At 34.5% G+C, this 22,258-nt stretch overlaps 2 protein-coding genes and 1 long non-coding RNA gene across 4 annotated transcripts; 2 read left to right on the top strand and 1 right to left on the bottom strand.

Moving 5' to 3' along the window:
• Window positions 1–1,405: 1,405 nt before the first annotated feature.
• Window positions 1,406–3,475, top strand: LOC145101755 (beta-hexosaminidase 2-like). The gene is made up of 2 exons (XM_079039032.1): window positions 1,406–2,254; window positions 2,354–3,475. Exons 1-2 carry the CDS (start codon window positions 1,474–1,476, stop codon window positions 3,301–3,303), a joined length of 1,731 nt encoding a protein of 576 aa, XP_078895158.1. The 5' UTR covers window positions 1,406–1,473; the 3' UTR covers window positions 3,304–3,475.
• An 8,290-nt stretch (window positions 3,476–11,765) lies between these two features.
• Window positions 11,766–19,216, bottom strand: LOC145101754 (uncharacterized). Of its 2 annotated transcripts, XR_013705803.1 has the most exons (4): window positions 19,077–19,216; window positions 18,527–18,588; window positions 14,806–15,274; window positions 11,766–14,670 (listed from the first exon to the last, which is right to left on the bottom strand). It is a non-coding gene; the product is annotated as an uncharacterized LOC145101754 (long non-coding RNA). The 2 variants fall into 2 exon arrangements; XR_013705802.1 differs by having other exon boundaries at window positions 18,527–19,216.
• On the top strand, window positions 11,883–13,807 carry LOC145101753 (beta-hexosaminidase 2-like). The gene is made up of 2 exons (XM_079039031.1): window positions 11,883–12,663; window positions 12,763–13,807. The coding sequence occupies exons 1-2, from the start codon at window positions 11,883–11,885 to the stop codon at window positions 13,704–13,706; spliced, it is 1,725 nt and encodes a 574-aa protein (XP_078895157.1). The 3' UTR covers window positions 13,707–13,807.
• Window positions 19,217–22,258: the final 3,042 nt, after the last annotated feature.

Raw genomic sequence — 22,258 nt, 5'->3', positions numbered from 1 at the left:
ACCATAACTTGAGAAATGAGACAAAAGGCTCAACGTGATGCATGCACCAAATGCCTCGACCTAAAGGCTAAAAAGCTTAACACATATAAGGACTAGAAACATGTCTTCAAGCGGATTCATAAAAAATTACTACTGGGGTCCAAGATAAAGATTAAACATATTCCTTATTTTCTTTTTAATGTAAATTTGGGGTTAAGGTCACAATCAAGTAAAATATGTCACTAAGAATCTCACCAACACTCATGAATTTTGGAGCCATTATATTTATATCCTCAAAATATTAGATTACTATTTATTTAGCTTGTTTAGAAAGGGTCCTAGGAATATTCAAAGTTTACATTCGGCTCGTTTATCTTTTAATACAGTAAAATATGCCCCCAAAAAGTTAATAAAATAATGGAAATCCGGCCGACGCAATTCACGGCTCGCCGGCACTAGTCGCCGATTAACTATTAATACATGTTCTTTATGCAAATTTGACTTATTTCTACTTCAATAAAATTAAATTAAACAGCTATTACATATTCAAAGTGAAGTAAACAGTTAATTTAATGTATGTTTGTTGATCGAAAAAAACAATGTTTATTTTAACTTTTATCATTATCATCTATATTTTATATTTTTGGGATGAACCGATACAGTGAAAATTCCAAAGCAAATTTATTTCTTTGTCTATTAAATTAGTGACTCATTTCTTGTATATAAATAATATTCCAAGTGAATTTAATTTGTATTTTCAAAATAAAAGCCAACAAGAGACTCTATAACATACATAGTGAAAATATAAATTAAATTGGATTTAAATTTGTATAACATTATTTATTTCAATTATTAAAAAATGTTAAATGTTAATTTAAACATCCGGTCCTGAGGAATTAAATATCCTCAAAGGCCCAGGACAAATAAAAAAAGGTTTTTATCGTTATTATAAATTGTTATTTTTAAATAAAAATATATAATAAAAAAAAATTAGACCCTATAAGCCCATTTTATCTCCCTCAACACCCCATGAACATCATGATCATTTCATACGGCTTAACACATTAAACATGTTGGCACAAGCTACAATCTCCGACTAATCATGGTTTAAAAAATTACACGACACTTTACTACCATATTAAAAAACATCATGATCATTCATGAAATCATACCATATTTAGAAATATACTTTAAAAATACTATCAATCCATATGAAATCATATACCATACATGGCACTTTACTACCGACTAATCATGGTTTAAAAAATTACACGATTATTTATATCATTATATGAACTAAACACAAAACACCAAATGGAAGAAACAAAATGAGAAAAGAGATATCTAAAAGTTCAAACAAATGAAATATCCTTCGTTCCATTGACTTTTTATATTTTCAAAAAACTATATAAACTTATCCTCTCCATTCTTCTATTCATCACTCATCACTCATCACTCATCACTCATCACACACTTTACTTTCCACTACAAAAAATGAATATCAATAATTATTCCACTATTTTTAACTTACTATTATTATTTCTCACTTTGGTTCCTTCAATCTTAGCCGTTGGATCTCCGATTAACATATGGCCCAAACCAAGATCCTTCGTCTGGACCACCCCACAGGCAATCCCTTTCTCCCCATCATTCGTCATTACTTCTCCGCCGCACCCCTACTTAACACCGGCGGTTAACCGTTACCTCAGCCAAATCCAAACCGCTAACTACAACCCCTTACTTGCTCCGGCGATCAACTTCACCACCTCCCTGCCGTTACAAACTTTAACCATCATCATATCAGATCTCAAAGCAACGCTCTCTCATGGCGTCAATGAATCCTACACTCTCACCATCCCGTCCAAAAGCACCTCCGCTACTCTCACGGCGGCGACGCCTTGGGGAGCTATGAGAGGACTGGAGAGTTTCTCGCAACTAGTATGGGGAAGCCCTGCTCGAGTGGCAGCCGGATTGGTGATCTCGGATTGGCCTATCTTCGAACACAGAGGGATTCTATTGGATACTTCAAGGAATTACTATGGTGTTGAGGATCTTTTGAGGTTGATTGGAGGTATGAGTGCCAATAAACTGAACGTGTTCCATTGGCACATAACAGATTCGCATTCGTTTCCATTGGTTCTGAAATCGGAACCAGCGCTTGCCGGAAATGGATCGTATGGATCGGATATGCAGTATTCGACCGAAGATGTAAAGCGGATTGTTCAATTCGGGTTGGAACACGGCGTTCGAGTGATTCCGGAGATCGATATGCCTGGTAAGTTCTCAATTTTATCATTGTGTGCACGTTTTCCGGCGATTCGTAATTCCCGATCGATTGATGTTATCAATGGCTCCTTTTCTTATCGTTCTGCAGGGCACACGGGGTCATGGGCGGATGCTTATCCGGAGATTGTAGCTTGTGCCAACATGTTTTGGATGCCGGCGGGGGCCTCGTGGGAAGACCGGCTGGCAGCAGAGCCAGGAACCGGCCACTTAAATCCTTTAATTCCGAAAACCTACGACGTCGTGAAAAACGTTTTCACAGAACTGACTACACTATTTCCAGATACATTTTTCCACGGCGGAGCCGATGAGGTCGTTCCCGGATGTTGGAAAGCCGACCCTACAATCCAAAAGTATCTTGCTAACAACGGCACACTCAGTCAAGTCCTCGAAATCTTCATCAACTCCACCTACCCTTACATTTTGTCGCTCAATCGCACCGCTGTCTACTGGGAGGACGTTATTCTTGACGGCGAAATAAAGGTGAATCCTTCGATTCTCCCACCGGAAACCACCATTATGCAGACATGGAACGGCGGCCCCAACAACACGAAACGGTTGGTGTCGGCTGGTTACCGGACAATCGTGTCGTCGGCGGATTACTATTACTTGGACTGTGGCCATGGTGATTTCACTGGGAATAACAGTATATACGATCAACCACCAGGTACTGAACAGGGAAAAGGTGGATCATGGTGTGGACCTTTCAAGACATGGCAGTTGATATACAACTATGATATAACATATGGGCTGACGGAGGCGGAGGCGAAGTTGGTTTTGGGTGGGGAGGTGGCTTTGTGGTCGGAGCAGGCGGATGCGACGGTTCTTGATTCAAGGATTTGGCCAAGGTCGTCGGCAATGGCGGAGGTGTTGTGGTCCGGCAACCGTGATGAGGCGGGGATGAAGAGATCTGGGGAGGCGACGGATAGGTTGAATGAGTGGATAAATAGAATGGTGAAGAGAGGGGTGAAGGCTGAACCGATTCAACCGCTTTGGTGCATTAGAAATCCTGGCATGTGTAATAACGCTATGACTGCTTGATTTTTTATTTTTGCAAAAAACATGTTCTTTTAAGTTGTATTTTCGTATCATACGATTGAAAGAAGTCTAACAAAAAATGAGTGATTAAGTTCTTTTTATTAACATTACCTTGTAACCACGTTTTAGTTCTGCATCAAGAATTTAATGGAAAAAAGATTTGGTTTTGTTTAAACATCCACCAAAGTTTTATGCATGAAAACCCTTTAATAAGCCATATACTTCATTAATTTGAGTTAAAAGTTTGGAGGTTGTTAGAAAACTATATTCTAATTAGTTAGTTACTTTAGGGTTTTTTTATTTAGTCGATTTAGGAAAAGGAGGCTTTTTCGAGGATTAAGATTAGGTTTAAATCATTATACTCGACACATTTGTCACTAGCGCTTATTAAAAAGTGTGTTGATGATTACTAAGTTCTATAAAAATTACTAGATGAGCACATGTGATTTCACAAAGAGGGTTTTAGAGGTGAGAGATGATATTGTTTTTAAATTGAGTAGACTAGGAATTTAGTCAGTGGAGTACTTATGGAGTATCTCTTGATACGTAGTCTAGTCCAAACGTTTAAATTGTTGAAATTGAAGTTTAAAGTAGTTTTATTTGTAACGAAATGAGTCAACGAGTCGTACTGGTTGAGATTAAGAAGCTGTTTTTTTTTTTTTTTAAGACCAAACGGCTTGCAACATGTAATAAGAATTTTGTTTGTTTTCTAACATCTGTAGACTGCTACAATACACCGAAATTTAAATAAATCGGTTTTATAAACTTAAAATAGGTTTTAATACCGAAATTTTAATAATTCTAATCTTACAATGTCAAAATAACACTGATTTTCAATACCAGTTCGACCTCTAACCCTCAAAAATGCAATGTCGAAAAATTCTATTTTTCCGTTTGAATCGTCATTGAAGAGCCACTATCGAACGATCATCGAAGTTTCTCAGCCCTTCGATAACACAAAATCATTCATTGCATTTTCGACTAATTAACATCGAAAGCACTACAAAGATAGTATCAACATCTTTGATTTCAACTTCTAATTCATTTTAAAATATCGAAAAGTCAAATTTAGACTTTTTTGTTGACCACTGAATTTGATCACGTAATTTATCAATTCTTAATCCATAGTCCAACGAAACTAACATTCAAATGTATAATAAACGAAAAACAAATTTAAGTTTGATCGGCACCAATTTTTATCTAATTGGAAGCTATCAAAACACAAACCAGTTCATCAAAATCTTACAATTCAACCAACAACAAATATCATCTTTGACTTTCAACTCCTTTTTTGGATCAGAATTTATTGGAACACCAATTTTGACTCTTTTACACCAATTATGACTTTTGTTCTTTGGTTATGGATGTTTTGTTTGACATATTTAAACGTGTCGGAGTTTCCGCCAAGAAAGAGACACCTATGAATTTCTTGACCGACCCGGTAAAAGGAATGTTAACCCTTAAACCGACTGGGGTTTTGATTTTTGGATGGGTTAGGGTTTCACGGCGAGACAGACTGCTTTAAAAACTGCTACATACAAGATCACCAAACATGAGAAATCATGCATGGAAAATCAACACGTGTTCATACCATTTGTATTTGATACGTTTAATTTCCTCGTGTCGGATGCGGTGAAACTTCTTAATAGAGTACAAAGAATATGTTGAATCTATATGCCCAAGAATCATAATTGACTGATATTGCTAATAATACATGATCTTATAGGGTCACACATTTATCAAGTTAACACATTTTTGTATATTTATTATTAATATGACTATTAATAAATAATATCAATTATTGTATTTAAATTGAAGAATAATTATTGTTTTGTGAAAATAATAATTATAAGAGAGTACAACTAAATATTATTTCATATGGTATGAATTAATAAGTCGGAACTTTTGAAGTAAACTGATGAATTAAAGCTTTCTTGAGTTGTCTTTTTTGGTGTTTATTTGGGTTAAGCACTTAAAGGCTTAAGATACTCAAAAATACAATAAGGAACTAGCATTTCAAGCGTCTTATTCTTGACCGTGGATACACACAGAGAAATCATATTCTTTGATTTTTGATATCTTCATTAGGGGTGTTTATAACCGGATATCCGGAAATTTCGAAAAGTAGATATTGATATTCGATTCCGTATCCGAAATTTCGAAGATCCGAAATTTCGGATATTAATCTGGATATCCAAAAATGCAATCATCCATATTTGTTTTTTTTTCAAATGTCAGCAATATTAAAAAAATAACATTACATATTACTAATTCAAATGTTAACAATGACAACATATAACATTCTAGTTTATTTGTTACCCTCATGAACTAAAAAACATCCAAAGTTTAAAGCACACAAACAAGATTCCAAAAAACAATTCAAAGTTTAAAACACACAATTAACTTTTCAAAATATCCATTCACTATTTCCATCTTCCGGCAATGCAACGAACAACTAGCACTTCAACACCATTTTCTGAAAAAGAAAAAAAAATAAATAAATAAATAACATTAAAATTAAGACAAAACTGACAGATTGTATCATTGTACGTATTACGCATGCATTATGTAATATCATACACCTCAACCCCTACTTATTACTTAAGATTACCTTGATTCATGTATAATCTGGTAGAAATTGAGTTTAATCAGATTCTGAAAACCTCCAATCTAATGGCAGGAAGTAAAAAAAAATCAGATTAAGCTTTAATTTTTTTGACAACAGAATCGGGGTAGAAAAATAGATACATTTTTAAATTGTTTTTAATGTATAGAAACTTTAATAAAATAATACCTCCAATGTTTTCAGGTAATTCATCAACTGTTTCATCAATTATGATGGTAGGTTGCTCCACAGTTAAGTCATTCAAACTTGTGAATTAAAATAAAAAAGAAAACATTACAAATATAAATAAAAATAAAAACTTTGTGAATTTAAGACCAACTTTCATCCTCTATTTTCTCTATTTCAAGCAATATGGCATCAACATTAATTGCATCATGAGAATCATGCACCCAATCTTGTGTGCATACTAAGGCTTCCACCATTCTAGGAATTAAAGATGTTCGAAAGCAATCAAACACCCGTCCTCCTATGCTAAAATCCAACTGAGAGGCAACCGTAGAAACTAGAATAGCAAGCATATCTCGGTCCATCTTTGCAAGAACATGATATCTACATTTTTTAATCTTCCACCATTTTAATATGTCAAAGTTGGCATCCATAGCTTCATGGTCTTCCCCTAGATATTTGTCTAATTTTGTTTTCTTCAAAATGGTTTCAGAACTCCCCATAGCCATTTCAAAACGTTTAGTCATAAGTTCCTCAATATCCATGACTACCTCATGCCCCCACATAGAATTAGGACTAGCTTTAGAAGTAGAAGATGACACCTCCTCATCCTTTTCTTTTTGAGGCATGGAAGCATTATAGAGATCAAACAAGACCCGCATGTTGGAATAGATTTAAAAGAAAAGTACGTGCTTTCTTTTCTTCAAAGCTTTCTTCCACAAGCCATGCAATATATTGCCATTTACGTCTTGGGTCAAGAACTACCCTGATGATCAAAAACTAATTAAGTTTCGCTATGTCCCCCCCCCCCCCAATACTTCTTGTATTTTGCTTGCATTTTAAGTGTCATGGACTTAATGGACTGATCAGCGTGCATGGTAAACCCATCAATAACATTACCAATTCCCAAAATCTCATGTACATAAGCATTTGAAGTCACATAACAAGAACCAAAAGACCTTTTAGCAACATCAAAAAGGATCTTCAAAAAAGGCAACAGACTATTAACATTAACCCAATCTTCATCATTAATCAAACCACCCTCACACTTTTTAGCTCTTTCGCATAATTAGAATCTTTTAGAAGCAAGTTCGAGAAAGCTTTTTTAAACTTCATGACACTTTCGAGCATCAGAAATGTTAAGTTCCAACGTGTTTCAACATCCATAGAAACAAGACTCTTGCTTTCTATCTTTTCTTCTTCAACAACAGCTTTGAACTTTTGAAGCTTAGCGGGAGATGACCTTACATATTTTACAAGAGTGCGAATTTTTTTAATAGACAAACTGACATCCAACAGCCCATCTCTGACCACCAAGTTTAAGATGTGAGCCATACATCTCATATGTAAAAAAGCCCCTTTCATAACACCATATTCCTAATGGTTAAGAACACTTTTCAAATGGTTAATAGCTACATCATTAGAGCTAGCATTATCCACTTTTATAGTCAAGATATTTTTTAACCCCCACTCAATTAAACATTTTTCAACCAATGATACTTCCTTCTCCTTCAAGACTCCAAAAACACCACTAAAAGCTCAAGAAATCAACAATGGGGGATATGATTCCGTTGAAAGGGTTGGGGGCTGAAGAGGATGCCCTAAACCTTGAGTTTAGGGGGTTAAATATAGAGAAAACCCTAAAAATTCTGGGCTTGGACTGAAACAGCCTCCTCGCCTTGACACCCTTCATGTCACGTTATGGAGTCTATCCGAGACACGTAATCATTTACATCATTAACTGATCCATTATGGGAAACGGGTGTTACAGTTTTCACAGGTAAGATCATAGGATCTTACAATCAAGATCATGATCTTGACAACCTTGGTTTTAATAATCATCCAAGACACACTAGAAAAAGTATCCACAAATGTAATCAGGTGTACATGAAGGGTCTCTAACATTAGAAATTTAAACTAAACTACTTAACGATGTCTATAAAGCCTTCCATAAACATTTAAGACTTTTGATTTTTTTTCCTTGGTATTCATCTAACTAAGAAACTGAAGCGACCACAAAGATTTTAGAAGAACCACATCAAATATTAATGATTTACCTTAAGTTAGAGCAACTCAACAGCTTAATACATAAGAGATGAGAGGGGCAAGATCGAATGAAGAGAAAAATGCCTTAAAAATCTCATTTTTTTGTATTTTTGTGTCTCGGGACAATATGTTTTTTTTTATAATAGCATAAGCATGCCTAGGAGATTTTGAACAAATTTAACATGCTTAATTATAAGTTTGCTCGTACTCCATATACACATGTGAAACTCGATGACACCAACCCTTTAGTTATAGATCCGAAACTATATCTCTGTCTCGTACGTCCACTACGATATCTTACTTTTACTCGTATAGAGCTTACTTATGTTGTCCGATATATTGACTTATTTATGTGTGATTCTTAGGAGTCACACTTCTCGATTCTCAAAAGAATTCTTCGTTATTATTAGGGAACTATAGACTATGGTTTACGACTTTATGCTTCTTCGTCACATGGCCTTATAACTTATTATGATGTTGATTAGGTTGGCTTCCCTAATACTAGACACTCCACAATAGGTTATTATGTATTTTGGGTCAAAGTTTATTGACTTGATCTTTAAAGTGACAAGGAACGATTTTTAGATCTAGTGCTGATGTTGAATACCATGGCGTTGCGAATGTTTTCGCTGAACAATGTTGGCTAAAAAATCTTTTATGTAAATTGCATTGACCGCTTACCAAAACCAATATTGTTTATTACGATAACACTAGTGTTGTGGTTTTTTTATCAACATGCTTCAGCATCAGAAGGTAAAGCACATCAAGATTGATATCCACTTGTGATCAAGTCGCCAAGGGTCATGTTCAAGTTCTTCATGTACCCTCTACGTCTCAATACGCTGGCATTTTACTAAGGGTCTTCTTTTGACGGGATTTCTTGATTTCGAATTTAGTCTCAACATTTGGAATCATCCTCCTTTTAAGACTACATGAGGTTGACAGTGTATGCTATTTTATGTATTATTTATGTTTATATTCTTGGCCCAGTGGCGGAGCCAGGGTAAAAGTAAACGGGTATCCCAAAAAAATGATGTAATATACAATAAGAAAAAAAATAAAAACCACAATTTCATTACAGATAAAGTTCAACTTCCATAACAAAGTTAAGTTTTAAAGTTCACACCTTCATTTTTTTATTTTACGAAAGCGAGTAATTGGATTGTGGTTCTTGTGGTTTTGGAGTATGTTCATTAGATTGTGGTTCTTGAGCTTTTGGAATAGGTTGATTAGGTTGTGGAACTTGTGTATTTTTATTAGCATTTTTTTGAAGTTTTTTCACCATTGTTGTTGTCATTTGAAAATTTTGTTAATAGCAACCTACAATCAAAATATATCAACTATAAACTTGATTTCAAGTTTCAACAACAAATACAACCTACAATCAAATTATCAAAATATACCAACGATAAACTTGATTTCAAGTTTCAACAATAAATAATCACTAATTACTAACCATGGCATATTTTCATTAACCCTAAGTCCCTAATCTGACAATCTTAATTGGTAATTTCTAATTTTTCAACACAATGCCAAAAAAATTGAATTTCAGTTAACCTAACAATAATCACTAATTTTTGTACTTACTTGCTTCATTGTCCACTTTGATCAATAATGACCCACCACCAAAGGCAAATCGTCGACAAAAAGAAGGAAGACAGTAACGACAGTAGCGACTGCAGCGTGCGTTAGTTGCATTGCCGCATGAGGGGGGGGGGGGGGGTTGGGGGAAGTCATAAGAAGTCGATTGATTTGTTGAATTGTTAATTTTCGATTTTTCATAATTGGTATTAAGCTAAATTTTGTGTCATTAAATTAATTTTGTGTTGGGAACCGGCCAATTGGGTTTAACAAGTTTGTAGCACTTATGAGACTAGTTTGTAATTGAATTTACCATATAGAAATTAAAAAAAAAAAATTATGGTAGCCTAAATTATTTTCTAGGGTGTCACAGCCACATAAACATAAACGAAATTTTCTAAAAAAATTTATACTACTAAATTTTTTTTTAGGGGATCCCGGGCTCCAAGGTGGATCCGCCCATGCTCGGCCCACTGTATGCATTGTAATTTTCCTATATATTTTTTGATAATGATAATGAGATACCAAGAGAAAATAAATAGTTTACATATATATCTATGACTATGTGAGTATAAATATGATTTCCTCGATGCCAAGAGCATACTTACGACAATTATAGTCCATCATCACATGAAACTCTAGTGATCCCTTACAAATACAAATAGAAATAGAAATTACGTGGATCATATTCAAAGCTCTATTGTTACGCTCCCAGTTTAGGATTGCTACAAAGGCATACTAGTTTTACACCCTTGAGTCAAAAGGGTCAACGAGTCAACGTCAACGTAATGCACGCAACAACTGCCTCAACCGAAAGCTTCACATATATATACTGACTAGAAACATGTCTTCAAGCGGATTCATAAAAAATTACAACTGGGGTCCAAGATCAAGATTAAACATATTCCTAAGAATCTTACAAAATTATATCCTCAAAAGATTAGATTATCAATTATTTAGTTTGTTTAGAAAGGGTCCTAGGAATATTCAAAGTTTACATTCGGCTCCTTTATCTTTTAATACAGTAAAATATGCCCCCAAGAAGTTAATAAAATAATAGAAATCCGGCAGTCGAAAGCACTTCAAGAAAACCAACGCAATCCACTGCTCGCCGGCACTAGTGGCCGATTAACAATACATGTTCTTATATAATAAAATTAAACAACTATTAGATATTTAAATTTTAAGGTGAATTAAAAAATTAATTTAATGTATGTTGATTGGAAAAAAAAAAAAATTTGTTTATGCTAGCTTGTATCGTTATCATCTACATGAATAAAAATTAACATCATTATTACTATTCCGTACTATCAACATTAAATAAACATCTCCATTTATTACAAAATGTTAATTTAAACATCATGATCATATCATATGGCTTAACACATACTAAATCATCATGAAATCATACTCCATTTATTACAATATGTTAATTTAAATAAACATCTCCTGCAAAATATTAATTTAAATATCATATGGCTTAACACATAGCAAATCATCATGAAATCATACTCCACGTGTAATGATCATTTCATATGGCTTATCAATCCATACGCATCACGTGATGTATTATAAAACATTTGCAAGTACTTTTAAACAAATTAGGGAATGTTTGGTTTAGTTTTTTATCTCAAAAGTGATTAAAAAAAAATGTTTATTAGCTTATGGTTTTTTTTCAAAAAAAAAAACTGATTTTAAAAAATATTTAGATAAGAAAAACTGATTTTCCAGGAGTAAAATGGTTAAAAAGCTAAAAAGTTAGGATTTTTTAGTTTTTTAAAAGCTTTATTTTTTCCTATCCAATAAACTATTTTAAAAAACGTTTTTTTTAAATACACAAATATTTTTTTAACTTACTAGTTTTTTAAGTTTTTTGAAAAGTTATCTCAAACACCAACTTACCCTTATAATGCACCATACATAACACTTTATAGCCGATTAATCATCGTTTAAACACAATACACAATTATTTATATGAACTAAACACAAAATGCCAAATGGAAGAAACCAATCAGAAAAAATATATATACATTTAAAAGCTAAAACAAATGAAATATCGGTCGTTCCATTGACTTGTTATATCATAATTCAAAAACTATATAAACTTTTCCTCTCCATTCTTCTATTCATCACTCATCACACACCTTACTTTTCATAACCAAAAATGGGTACCAATAATTTTTCCACTATTTTAAACTTACTATTATTATTTCTCACTTTGGTTCCTTCAACCTCAGCCGTTGGATCCCCGATCAACATATGGCCCAAACCAAGATCCTTCATCTGGACCACCCCACAGGCAATCCCTTTCTCCCCATCTTTCGCCATTACTTCTCCGCCGCACCCCTACCTAACACCGGCGGTTAACCGTTACCTCAGCCAAATCCAAACCGCTAACTACAACCCCTTACTTGCTCCGGCGATCAACTTCACCACCTCCCTGCCGTTACAAACTTTAACGATCACCATATCAGATCTCAAAGCAACGCTCTCCCATGCCGTCAATGAATCCTACACCCTCACTATCCCGTCCAAAAGCACCTCCGCTACTCTCACAGCGGTGACGCCTTGGGGAGCTATGAGAGGACTGGAGAGTTTCTCGCAGCTAGTGTGGGGAAGCCCTGCCCGAGTGGCGGCCGGATTGGTGATCTCCGACTGGCCAATCTTCGAACATAGAGGGATTCTACTGGATACATCAAGGAATTACTATGGTGTTGAGGATCTTTTGAGGTTGATTGGAGGTATGAGTGCCAATAAACTGAACGTGTTCCATTGGCACATAACGGATTCGCATTCGTTTCCATTGGTTCTGAAATCGGAACCGGCTCTCGCCGGAAATGGATCGTATGGATCGGATATGCAGTATTCGACCGAAGATGTAAAGCGGATTGTACAATTCGGGTTGGAACACGGCGTTCGAGTGATTCCGGAGATCGATATGCCAGGTAAAATCTCGTTTTTGATAAATGTGTCAGTGTTCTTTCATGTTCTACAACCACAACCGATCGATGTAAACAATGGCTTCTTTTCTTATCGTTTGGCAGGGCACACAGGGTCATGGGCGGAAGCTTATCCGGAGATCGTAACTTGTGCTAACATGTTTTGGTGGCCGGGGGCAGCGGAAGACCGGCTGGCAGCAGAGCCAGGAACCGGCCACCTGAATCCTTTAATCCCCAAAACGTACGACGTACTGAAAAACATCTTCACAGAACTCACAACTCTATTTCCAGATACATTTTTCCACGGCGGAGCCGATGAGGTCGTTCCCGGATGTTGGAAAACCGACTCCACAATCCAAAAGTATCTTGCTAACAACGGCACTCTCAGTCAAGTCCTCGAAATTTTCATCAACTCTACCTACCCCTACATTCTGTCGCTCAATCGCACTGCCGTCTACTGGGAGGACGTTATTCTCGACGGCGAAATCAAGGTAAATCCTTCGATTCTCCCACCGGAAACCACCATTATGCAGACATGGAACGGCGGCCCCAACAACACGAAACGGTTGGTGTCGGCGGGTTACCGGACAATCGTGTCGTCGGCGGATTACTATTACTTGGACTGCGGGCATGGCGATTTCACCGGGAATAACAGTATATACGATCAACCACCAGGTACTGAACAGGGAAACGGCGGATCTTGGTGTGGGCCTTTCAAGACATGGCAGTTGATATACAACTATGATATAACATACGGGCTGACGGAAGCGGAGGCGAAGTTGGTTTTGGGTGGGGAGGTGGCTTTGTGGTCGGAGCAGGCGGATGCGACGGTTCTTGATTCAAGGATTTGGCCAAGGTCGTCGGCAATGGCGGAGGTGTTGTGGTCCGGCAACCGTGATGAGGCGGGGATGAAGAGATCCGGGGAGGCGACGGATAGGTTGAATGAGTGGATAAATAGAATGGTGAAGAGAGGGGTGAAGGCTGAACCGATTCAACCGCTTTGGTGCATTAGAAATCCTGGCATGTGTAATAACGCTATGACTGCTTGATTTTTTATTTTTGCAAAAAACATGTTCTTTTAAGTTGTATTTTCGTATCATACGATTGAAAAAATCTAACAAAAAATGAGTGATTAAGCTCTTTTTATTAACATTACTAGGTAAGTTTATTATGAATTACAAGATCAACCTGAACCTACTCCAAACATAGAAATTACTTAAGTTTCTCGCTCTTTCTAGATGGTAATAATAATTATATCAACCTCTTGAGCAAACACCATAAAATATAGAACATCCAGACTCACCATTGAGCCATAAGAGTGGCCTTGATTTTGTAGGTGACTCCATCAACCAATAAAATATTTCAAGACTAGCAATGTCAAAGGGTCATACCACGAAAGGTGTTTTGTGTATTCTATAAATCTTCATCTACGAAATTAGTAAAAAAAAAATTGTAGATGCCTTACTATTATGGGTAAACGTGCAGTAAAAGATGAAGTGAATTATCGATTGGTATAAAGAAATGAAGTATTTATATTCTGCAATTTTTCCGTATGAAAATAGAACCAGTAACTTAATCAAGAGCTTTCATTCCAAGATCAAAGTACAAAGAACCCATGATTTGTAAATGGAGCTTTAAATAAACTCTAAGAACTTCATGATGATATTATTGTTGAATTCTGTTTTCCATTCATTTCAGACTTTAATCATGCATTAACTATTTAGAGTAATTAGACTTTTTTGTACCTTTTAAAGTAAATATGTTGATAACTAAAAAAAATAAAAGGTATGTCGATAATTCCCAAAATACCCTTTAATTGATGGATCAATTAATGCATCTACAACTTTGAATTCGAGGCAAACCATGCAGAAAGTAACTGTACCCTTACTCAACAAACACTCCAGTAGCTTATCATCATCAATAGTTTCATGGATATTCTTGAATAACACCTTGGAACTTGTTCAAGACTCGAGTTCCATGCCTTTCAGATTTCTTTTGAGCCTTCCCTACATACTGTTCATTTTCATCAAAATTCTTCCAGTTTAAAGCCACAGCAAAAAAAAAATGCAACACAAAAATTAACAAAACCACATGGAACATTGCTGGTAAAGCACATTAAAGAAAGAACAGAAAAAAAAGCCAACATACAATTCAGGAATAGCATTTGCCGAAATCATGTTTGCCTCGTGTCCATGTAGATTCAAAGAATCTTTTGTTGCTGCAATAAGCAAAATTATAAATCTCTTAAAACTATTCATGAGTATTCAAAACATGCATACATACAAAATGAACGAACGATGATTAAATTCCATTAAGCATTCGTTTTTCCTAGACAAACCATTCTTTAGTTAGGAATTCCCTTATGGTCAATCTTAAAGCAATTAGATCATGTTTATCCTGTTTGTATGAGCTTCTTTTCTTGAATTTGGATTTATACAAGTTTTGAACTCAACACAACACTTGAATAAACTTATGAAAGCTCATTATACAAAAAATTCAAAATTTTGGAAAAAGATGGTAAAATATTGAGCCACTGATGTTTTCTTCTCGAACTTTTGAGTTGTAGGAGCAATTCTTTTTTCCCTCATGTCAGTTGTCACCGGACCCTTCTGCCAAGCTGCCACAATATACAAACTTTAGAAAATTCAATTATTAATCCAAAAATAATAGCAGGAGTAATTTAATAAAAGTACAATTACAAAACAATTAGTTATAAAATATCAAGTCTCATAACTAATCAATCAATTAGTATCTCCTTAAGTGTTGAGTAACAATTAAGTCGGTAAACATTGTTGTGTTCTTCCAACTATAGAACAAGTCAGTCAGAAATACATTAATTGCACTTACACCTATAAAGACCAGCACAATAAATGAATAACGTACAAAAGTATGACATGAAACAACAAAGAAAATCCAGTAACAAAATGGGTTTGGTCTTGTAGAAATGTCAGTACTTCCTGCTATTGAATCCAATAAACAACTAATAGATGGTGGTGCACTTACAACTACACCGAATTATAGGATGTCTAATGTAATTATGTTGCCTAAAACATGAGTTACCATATAAATGGCCCATATAGAAAAAACCACAACTCTGCATTTTTAGTGACCTGTAAAGTATCTCGTCGGTTGTTTAATGATGAACCAAACAATGTTTACGATGATATGGTTAATAATTAAATAAAAAAAAATACAAAACAAACTCAATATGTTATAGGGTAATGATATTTCCACTTATCAATTTGATTCTTCCACTTAATATAAATTTGCATTTACATTTTTACCCTTATTTAAAATCTACAAAATTATATAGAGGGGTTTATACGATTGGCCTCTTACCATAACAAATTTAAACGTACCCGTCCCCGTCCCCTATTTATCACTTACACAAATTAATTAATTTATGTTTTTCTCTTACAAAACAAATTAGTTTGTTTTCTTATTTTTTTCATCAAACAAACCCACCAAAGGATTCCATCTTACTCGATCAATTAAACTTTTCCATTTGAATATAAAATCTAACAAAAAGTAATTTTTCTTTATTATTTATCTATACATATCACAATAATATATAACGAAAAATAATTCATTCCATATCAATGCATATCACAACACAATATTTAAATTAATACATATCAAATAAAAATATTTATATTACTCACTAAAATGTCGTCTAACAAAATTTATAAATCACAATAATTTAGAAAAAAAAAAAAAGTTGATGATAAAAAAAACATTCCGTACTCCAATTACATACTACCACTTATAAAAAATAAATATGCATTTAAATCAAATAAGTTGTTTTTAGATACTTTATAGCTCATTTAGAAGACACGAGTAAACGAAATATTACTAAACTTTTGACTAAATCTGATATGTTCTTTGAACCAATGATTCATTAGACAACGGATATATCTCCTGAATTAAAAAAGAAAAATAAAATAAATTTTATTGTACGAAACCCTTCAAGATTTGAGTTTGTGGAATCACCATAAACACATAATCTTTCATTTACTCGTGTCTTTCCAAAAGAATAATAAAATGTTTAAGAGCAACTTATTTGATTTAAATGCATATCCAACTGTATAAATGATAATATATAATTGATGCAAGGTGAAATTTTTTTTTATAGTCATACTTTTTTTTTAACATTATAATGATTTGACTATTTTCCTTGGTAACAATTTACTATGATTTAATATGTATTAATTTAAACATTTTATTGTTGTGATATACATAACTTTGAAATAAAATAATTTCCATTACATAATATATATCATTTAGTGGATGAACAAAGAGATAAATTATTAAAATTTTAAATGGATTGGTCTAATATGAAGTATCACTTATCATTTAGCGGGTTACTTTGATAAATAAATAAGAAAACAAACTATTTTTTGCAAGGAATAAACGAGGAGAAAAAACAAAAATTAATTAATTTGTAAGTAAATAAGGGGGAAAAAGAAAGGGAAATTAAAAAACAAACTAATTTTTGTAAGAAAAGTTTAAATTTGGTATGGATAAGAGGCAAACGTATAAACCCTCATTTATATCTCATTTTATTTTTGCAAATTTTAATTAAGGGTAAAAATGTAAAAACAATTTTAATTTAAGTGGAAGCATCAAATTAAAAAGTGTAAATATCACCTCCCTATGTTATATCTTATCACCTCCTTACTTTTATTAAAGTCAAAATAATCAAAACGGGAGATAAGTAGTCATAGGAAATCCAAAAATACCATACTCTTCCTAATATATATCAAACTACATCTTAATTCTAATTCTTATGGTAACAATAATCACCTCAAATGCACAAAACCAACCACCCCCTAAATATTTTAGATTTTCATATTAATGTATGATCAAGCTCCTATTCAAGGTAATTAAACATAAGAAATGTGATATCAGGGGCCGTTTGGATATAGATTTTGCAATCTAAAGTATTAAAATCATAATAAAAAGTAAATTGATTGAAGTGAAGGATAGTTCAAAATAATGCAGGTTGTTGATGATTCCAAACAATATAATTCATGGAGATAAGCTTACAAAGTTCAAATCCATAGTTTCTTCCCACAATCACTACATGTAACTAATGGGGAGTGACTTCAATCAAACTTACAGCCAATGACCTCTATTAACAAAATCTAATGCCATTAGCATAAGAATGTGATGCAATTTGATATAAAATCTGACTAAATATGGGCAAGGCTACAGCCTGAAACTTGAGAGCTTTTTCTAATTCTTTAGAAGCATGATACCTATAATTATGTCAATGTTAAAGCTTTGGAACCGTTTTAACATCCAGCTCATTTAACCATATAAGTGAACATGTGTTACTTAGCTATCAAGTAAACTTCTAGCACGATGAAGATCAATCAGCTCTACCCTATGATGTGATTCAGACCCTATTTCTGTTTCGATCCCACTATTTCTTAGAAAAGATTGAACCTTAATTTATTCATCGTTCTTTAGTATTTTCAGGAAGGTCATACTCATGGTTGAAATATTACACTCATCCATGAATAGTCTTGAAACTTGTAAAAAGTAAAAACCATAAACCTTATGTTAATCAAAATGAAAGGGGTATCTTAGTTTACATTTTCAAATACTACATTTGGTAAAGGGTGCGATGCATATAGATTGATTTGAAAGGTTATTACCTATTTGGATCAGGTGGTGAGAAACCAGTAGTGCACACAGGGCTTAAATTACTTTTTCATATCACAAGACAAACATTTGAGACGCATCAAGAGTCTGCAATTGATTATAATTTATGGACGTCGACCCACCAAATAGAAGTTGGGGTTGCGTTTAATTACGAAAACAAAAAAGTTGTAGAAATCTAATGAACGAATATCGATTTTATCACCTGGAGAGAAGATATGAGGACCGGTGGAGCTGTATCTATAAAATGAACATCCGACTTAGTTCCTGTAGAAAGAGTAAATCCGCATATGACTTCCATTTAGGACGAAAAAGCAAGAAAAATAGGTGATTTCGGAAACCTAAGTCACATTGTCAATACTCATCTAGTCACATGTGATGATTGTTTTCCTATAAATTCTTCAAATTATATTTGAGGAACCCAAGAAAATTCAATCTCAAATCAATATGTGAAAAGGGAAGACTAAACATCTTCGATCTCAAATCATATGCATGTCGATGCCCATCTATTCACAGTCCATGATCGCTTTGTTGGAAATTTTGACGAACCCAAACAAATTCAATCTCAAATCAATATGTGAAAAGCGAATAGAAAACATCTTTAATCTCAAATCAGTTATAGTAAATCGATATATAAGAGTTGGATGTGTCTATTGAAGAAAGAGAGAAGTAGGTGGTGTGGGAAAGGTATTAGGAATGGAGACGGTGGAGGGATAATAGAGGGCAAGTGTCCCGGTAATCCGGTATGCAAATACCTATCAAAAGGAGGCGTGAAGTAGATGTGCGGAGCCAACTGGGTGACTAGCGTTGGAGAAAGTGAAAAAACACACATCATAACAAAAGCATGGTGGTGTCGATTATAGAGGAGCGGAGGTTGAAGATGGAATAATTTTTGTTGGCTTACATCCTTTACTCACTCTGTAGTCAATTTTTATAAAAAAATAACCTATAACTGCTTGTAATCAGTTTTTTCGGAAAACAATATAATTTCAACCAATAAAAAAATTTCAAAAATTAATTAGGGTTGTCTAAATGGTAAAATGTGGTGTCTTTTTAGCCAACCCCTTTTTGTTCCTGTGAGCGAGTCTTGAGCGATGGCATGGGGGAGACGCATTGAAGAAAACGAGGAAGTGGAAGCCAGAAGACAAGAGGGGAGAAGAAGCTGCATGTATTATTGTGTGGAAAGCATGCATTGGGCAACACAAACGGTGCGAGTGGGATAAAAGGTCTTCACGCGCCAAACGAAACTGCATTCGTGAAGTACACGTTATTTTCTTAAAACAAAAGGTTTTTGTATATAATAATGAAATGATATGTAGGTTGGACATCCTTATAAATGAAATCAAGAGATTTGGTAAATGCCTAAACTTCAATTAAATCAAGAAGGGAAAATGACTTTTCAAGGTGATTAACTTTTGCGTTGTACTCATTTGGTCTCTTTCCTTTTTTGTATTCAATATACCATAGAACTTGTTATTTGTGTTCACCATAACCCTTTTGACCGGCTTTTGACCTGTGATAGTCGGTCAAAGGGTTATGGTGAACATAAACAACAAGTTCGATGGTATATTGAGTACAAAAAAAAGGAAAGGGACCAAATGAGAACAAACTCAACAGTTGGTTACCCTCATGAGTCATTTTCTCCGAAAAGTTAAATGAAATTAAAGTTGCAAAATTATCAAAGACTGCAACCTTCTTTGGCTATAACGTATATGAAGAGCGTTTCAGAGGGGTAATTTCGTTAAAACATGGTCTATGTTATGCTTACTGTGATTAGCTGTCAACACCTCTCTTCAAAAGGATATGATTGTGTATGAGATGTGACATTTGCATATTTAGCCTTATTTTAAGTATAGATTTTTATTATTTGTTAGCTAATTAATTGCATATCATGGACAAAAGATACTTAAAAGTGTTTGAATTGTGTTTTTAGTCCAAAAGTGAAGCTCGAAAGCAAAAGGAAGCAGGAGAAGCGATTGGGAGCTCGGGAGTTGAACAAAGAAGAAAAACACCAAAAACAACACCTACTCGGCGAGTAGGGTCGACTACTCAGCGAGTCTGATCGAAGATTCGAGAAGATAAAGACTCTGTGACTTACCGTGTACGGGAATCAAGGGATGGACTCGGCGAATCGGTCATGGACTCGGCGAGTCGGGTCGCATCTATAAAAATAACTTCTCAGATCGACACAAGAACTTCTGGAACCTTTTTGGAGAGAAGAGTTGCGATTGGAGAGTCAGAAGAACCCTAGAGATCGAAGATACAACCTAGAATCCAATTTCGAAGGAGATTTGAGGCAAATTCTCATCATTCTACTTAATCTATTGTTTTCAATTATGGTTAGACAATCAGAATTCGTTTTATTGTTGTTAATTACCTCAATCATGAGCTAAAACTCTTAAACTTCTGTTTGGGGATACAATATTGAAACTATGGTTTGATTTATGGTAGGATTAATTCAATATTGGTGATTTTGTTGATTTTAGCTTGTTAAAGAACCTTGTGTGTGAATGATAACTATTTTTATGTTAATAGGAAGATAATTATATAGTATGAACATCTTTTAATTGTCAACCTCATATGTTTATGTGACCACTTCATCATATGTCTAGGATTAATGAACATGAAACTAGAATTAATAAGAAAAATAGGTAAATTCATGTGTGAGCTTGTGTGATGACCATCAACAAGAGGTTAACTAAAAAGACCAAATTAGTTAACTATTACAAGTCTAAATTAACCCCGAATAAATAACCTAGTGAATTGAATTAAGTTAGACAACTGGCCACTGTTTAACGTAGTTTGTTCTCTAAGGATTAGTGCAGCGAACGTGAATCTAATCACTTGAATCGGTAGCCAGTAGAAGAATTAATCCATTGCACTATTACCATAATATCAACCATAGGATCAATTGCGTTGAACTAAACAGAAGTCTCTTTCTTTATTGAATTTAGTTGAATCTTAGTTTTTCTAGTTTTTAGTTAATTAGTTCAAGTATTAATTGTTTAAGTTTCTAGTCTTGCAAAACTAGAGAAAACCCCCTTTATTAATTAATTTTTAGATATTATTAGTTTTTAGTTTTAATTTACCGTTCCCTGTGTTCGATACCCTACTTATTTAGCTTTACCACAATTGATAGGTCCACTGCATTTGTCTGTTAAAAATTATAATTTAAAGTAGGATTAAAACTAGTTGGTTTCACACACATCAAGTTTTTGGCGCCGTTGCCGGGGAACGGTTCTAAATTAACACTAATTTCTAGTTTTATCGATCCTTTGTGTGGGATTTATATTACACAAAGTTAATTTTTAGTTGACTTAGTAATTAGTATAGTTTTTGATAGTTTTGTGTTTTAAAAAAAAGTTAATTAGAAGTTTTTCTGTTTTTGCCTTGAACTCGCCAAGTGCACTCGTGTCGACTCGGCGAGTCCATCGCCGTTCACAGTTTTAATTTTTATTTTATTTTTGTTCTTTTTACGCGTTTTGTTTTTGTTTTGTTTGCAGTTATTTCATGACCCGAGGATCTGATACACCTTTGGTCCCTCCACTCGAAGACCCGGAATCCGCACTAAAGAAGAACAAAGGAAAAGCTGTTGGAGAAACCGCTTCTTCGAAGAGCTCACTATTGAAGAATTTAAAGTCCGTTTTCAGCAAGAAGAAAGGCAGCAAACTAGGAGCATCCAACGCCTCATTAGCCATCGACGATCCGATTAAAAAGGACACCGAGTACGAATCCGAAGGAGAAGACGAAGATCCCACTTTTGGGCACGAATCCGACTTTGAAGATGAATTAGCAATTTCCATGGAGAACATCGATGAAGTCCCCATGGGGGAATGGAAGAAGAAGATGCGTGACGACACCGGCCCGAGACTTGTACAACCCGCAATTCCCGCTACTGCTACTTTCAAATTGAAGGGCCACATACTCGCTCACCTAA

The sequence above is a fragment of the Lactuca serriola genome, chromosome 4, assembly GCF_051521515.1.
Source record: "Lactuca serriola cultivar US96UC23 chromosome 4, Lser_US96UC23_V15, whole genome shotgun sequence".
NCBI lineage: Eukaryota > Viridiplantae > Streptophyta > Magnoliopsida > Asterales > Asteraceae > Lactuca > Lactuca serriola.
This window is presented reverse-complemented; position numbering and strand designations above follow the sequence as displayed.

Bases quoted from the DNA above. Each gene is read 5' to 3' on its own strand.
- LOC145101755 (XM_079039032.1), top strand. From the start codon at position 1,474: ATGAATATCAATAATTATTCCACTATTTTTAACTTACTATTATTATTT. The intron at 2,255-2,353 runs GTAAGTTCTCAA...ATCGTTCTGCAG, and splicing joins TCCGGAGATCGATATGCCTG to GGCACACGGGGTCATGGGCG.
- LOC145101753 (XM_079039031.1), top strand. From the start codon at position 11,883: ATGGGTACCAATAATTTTTCCACTATTTTAAACTTACTATTATTATTT. The intron at 12,664-12,762 runs GTAAAATCTCGT...ATCGTTTGGCAG, and splicing joins TCCGGAGATCGATATGCCAG to GGCACACAGGGTCATGGGCG.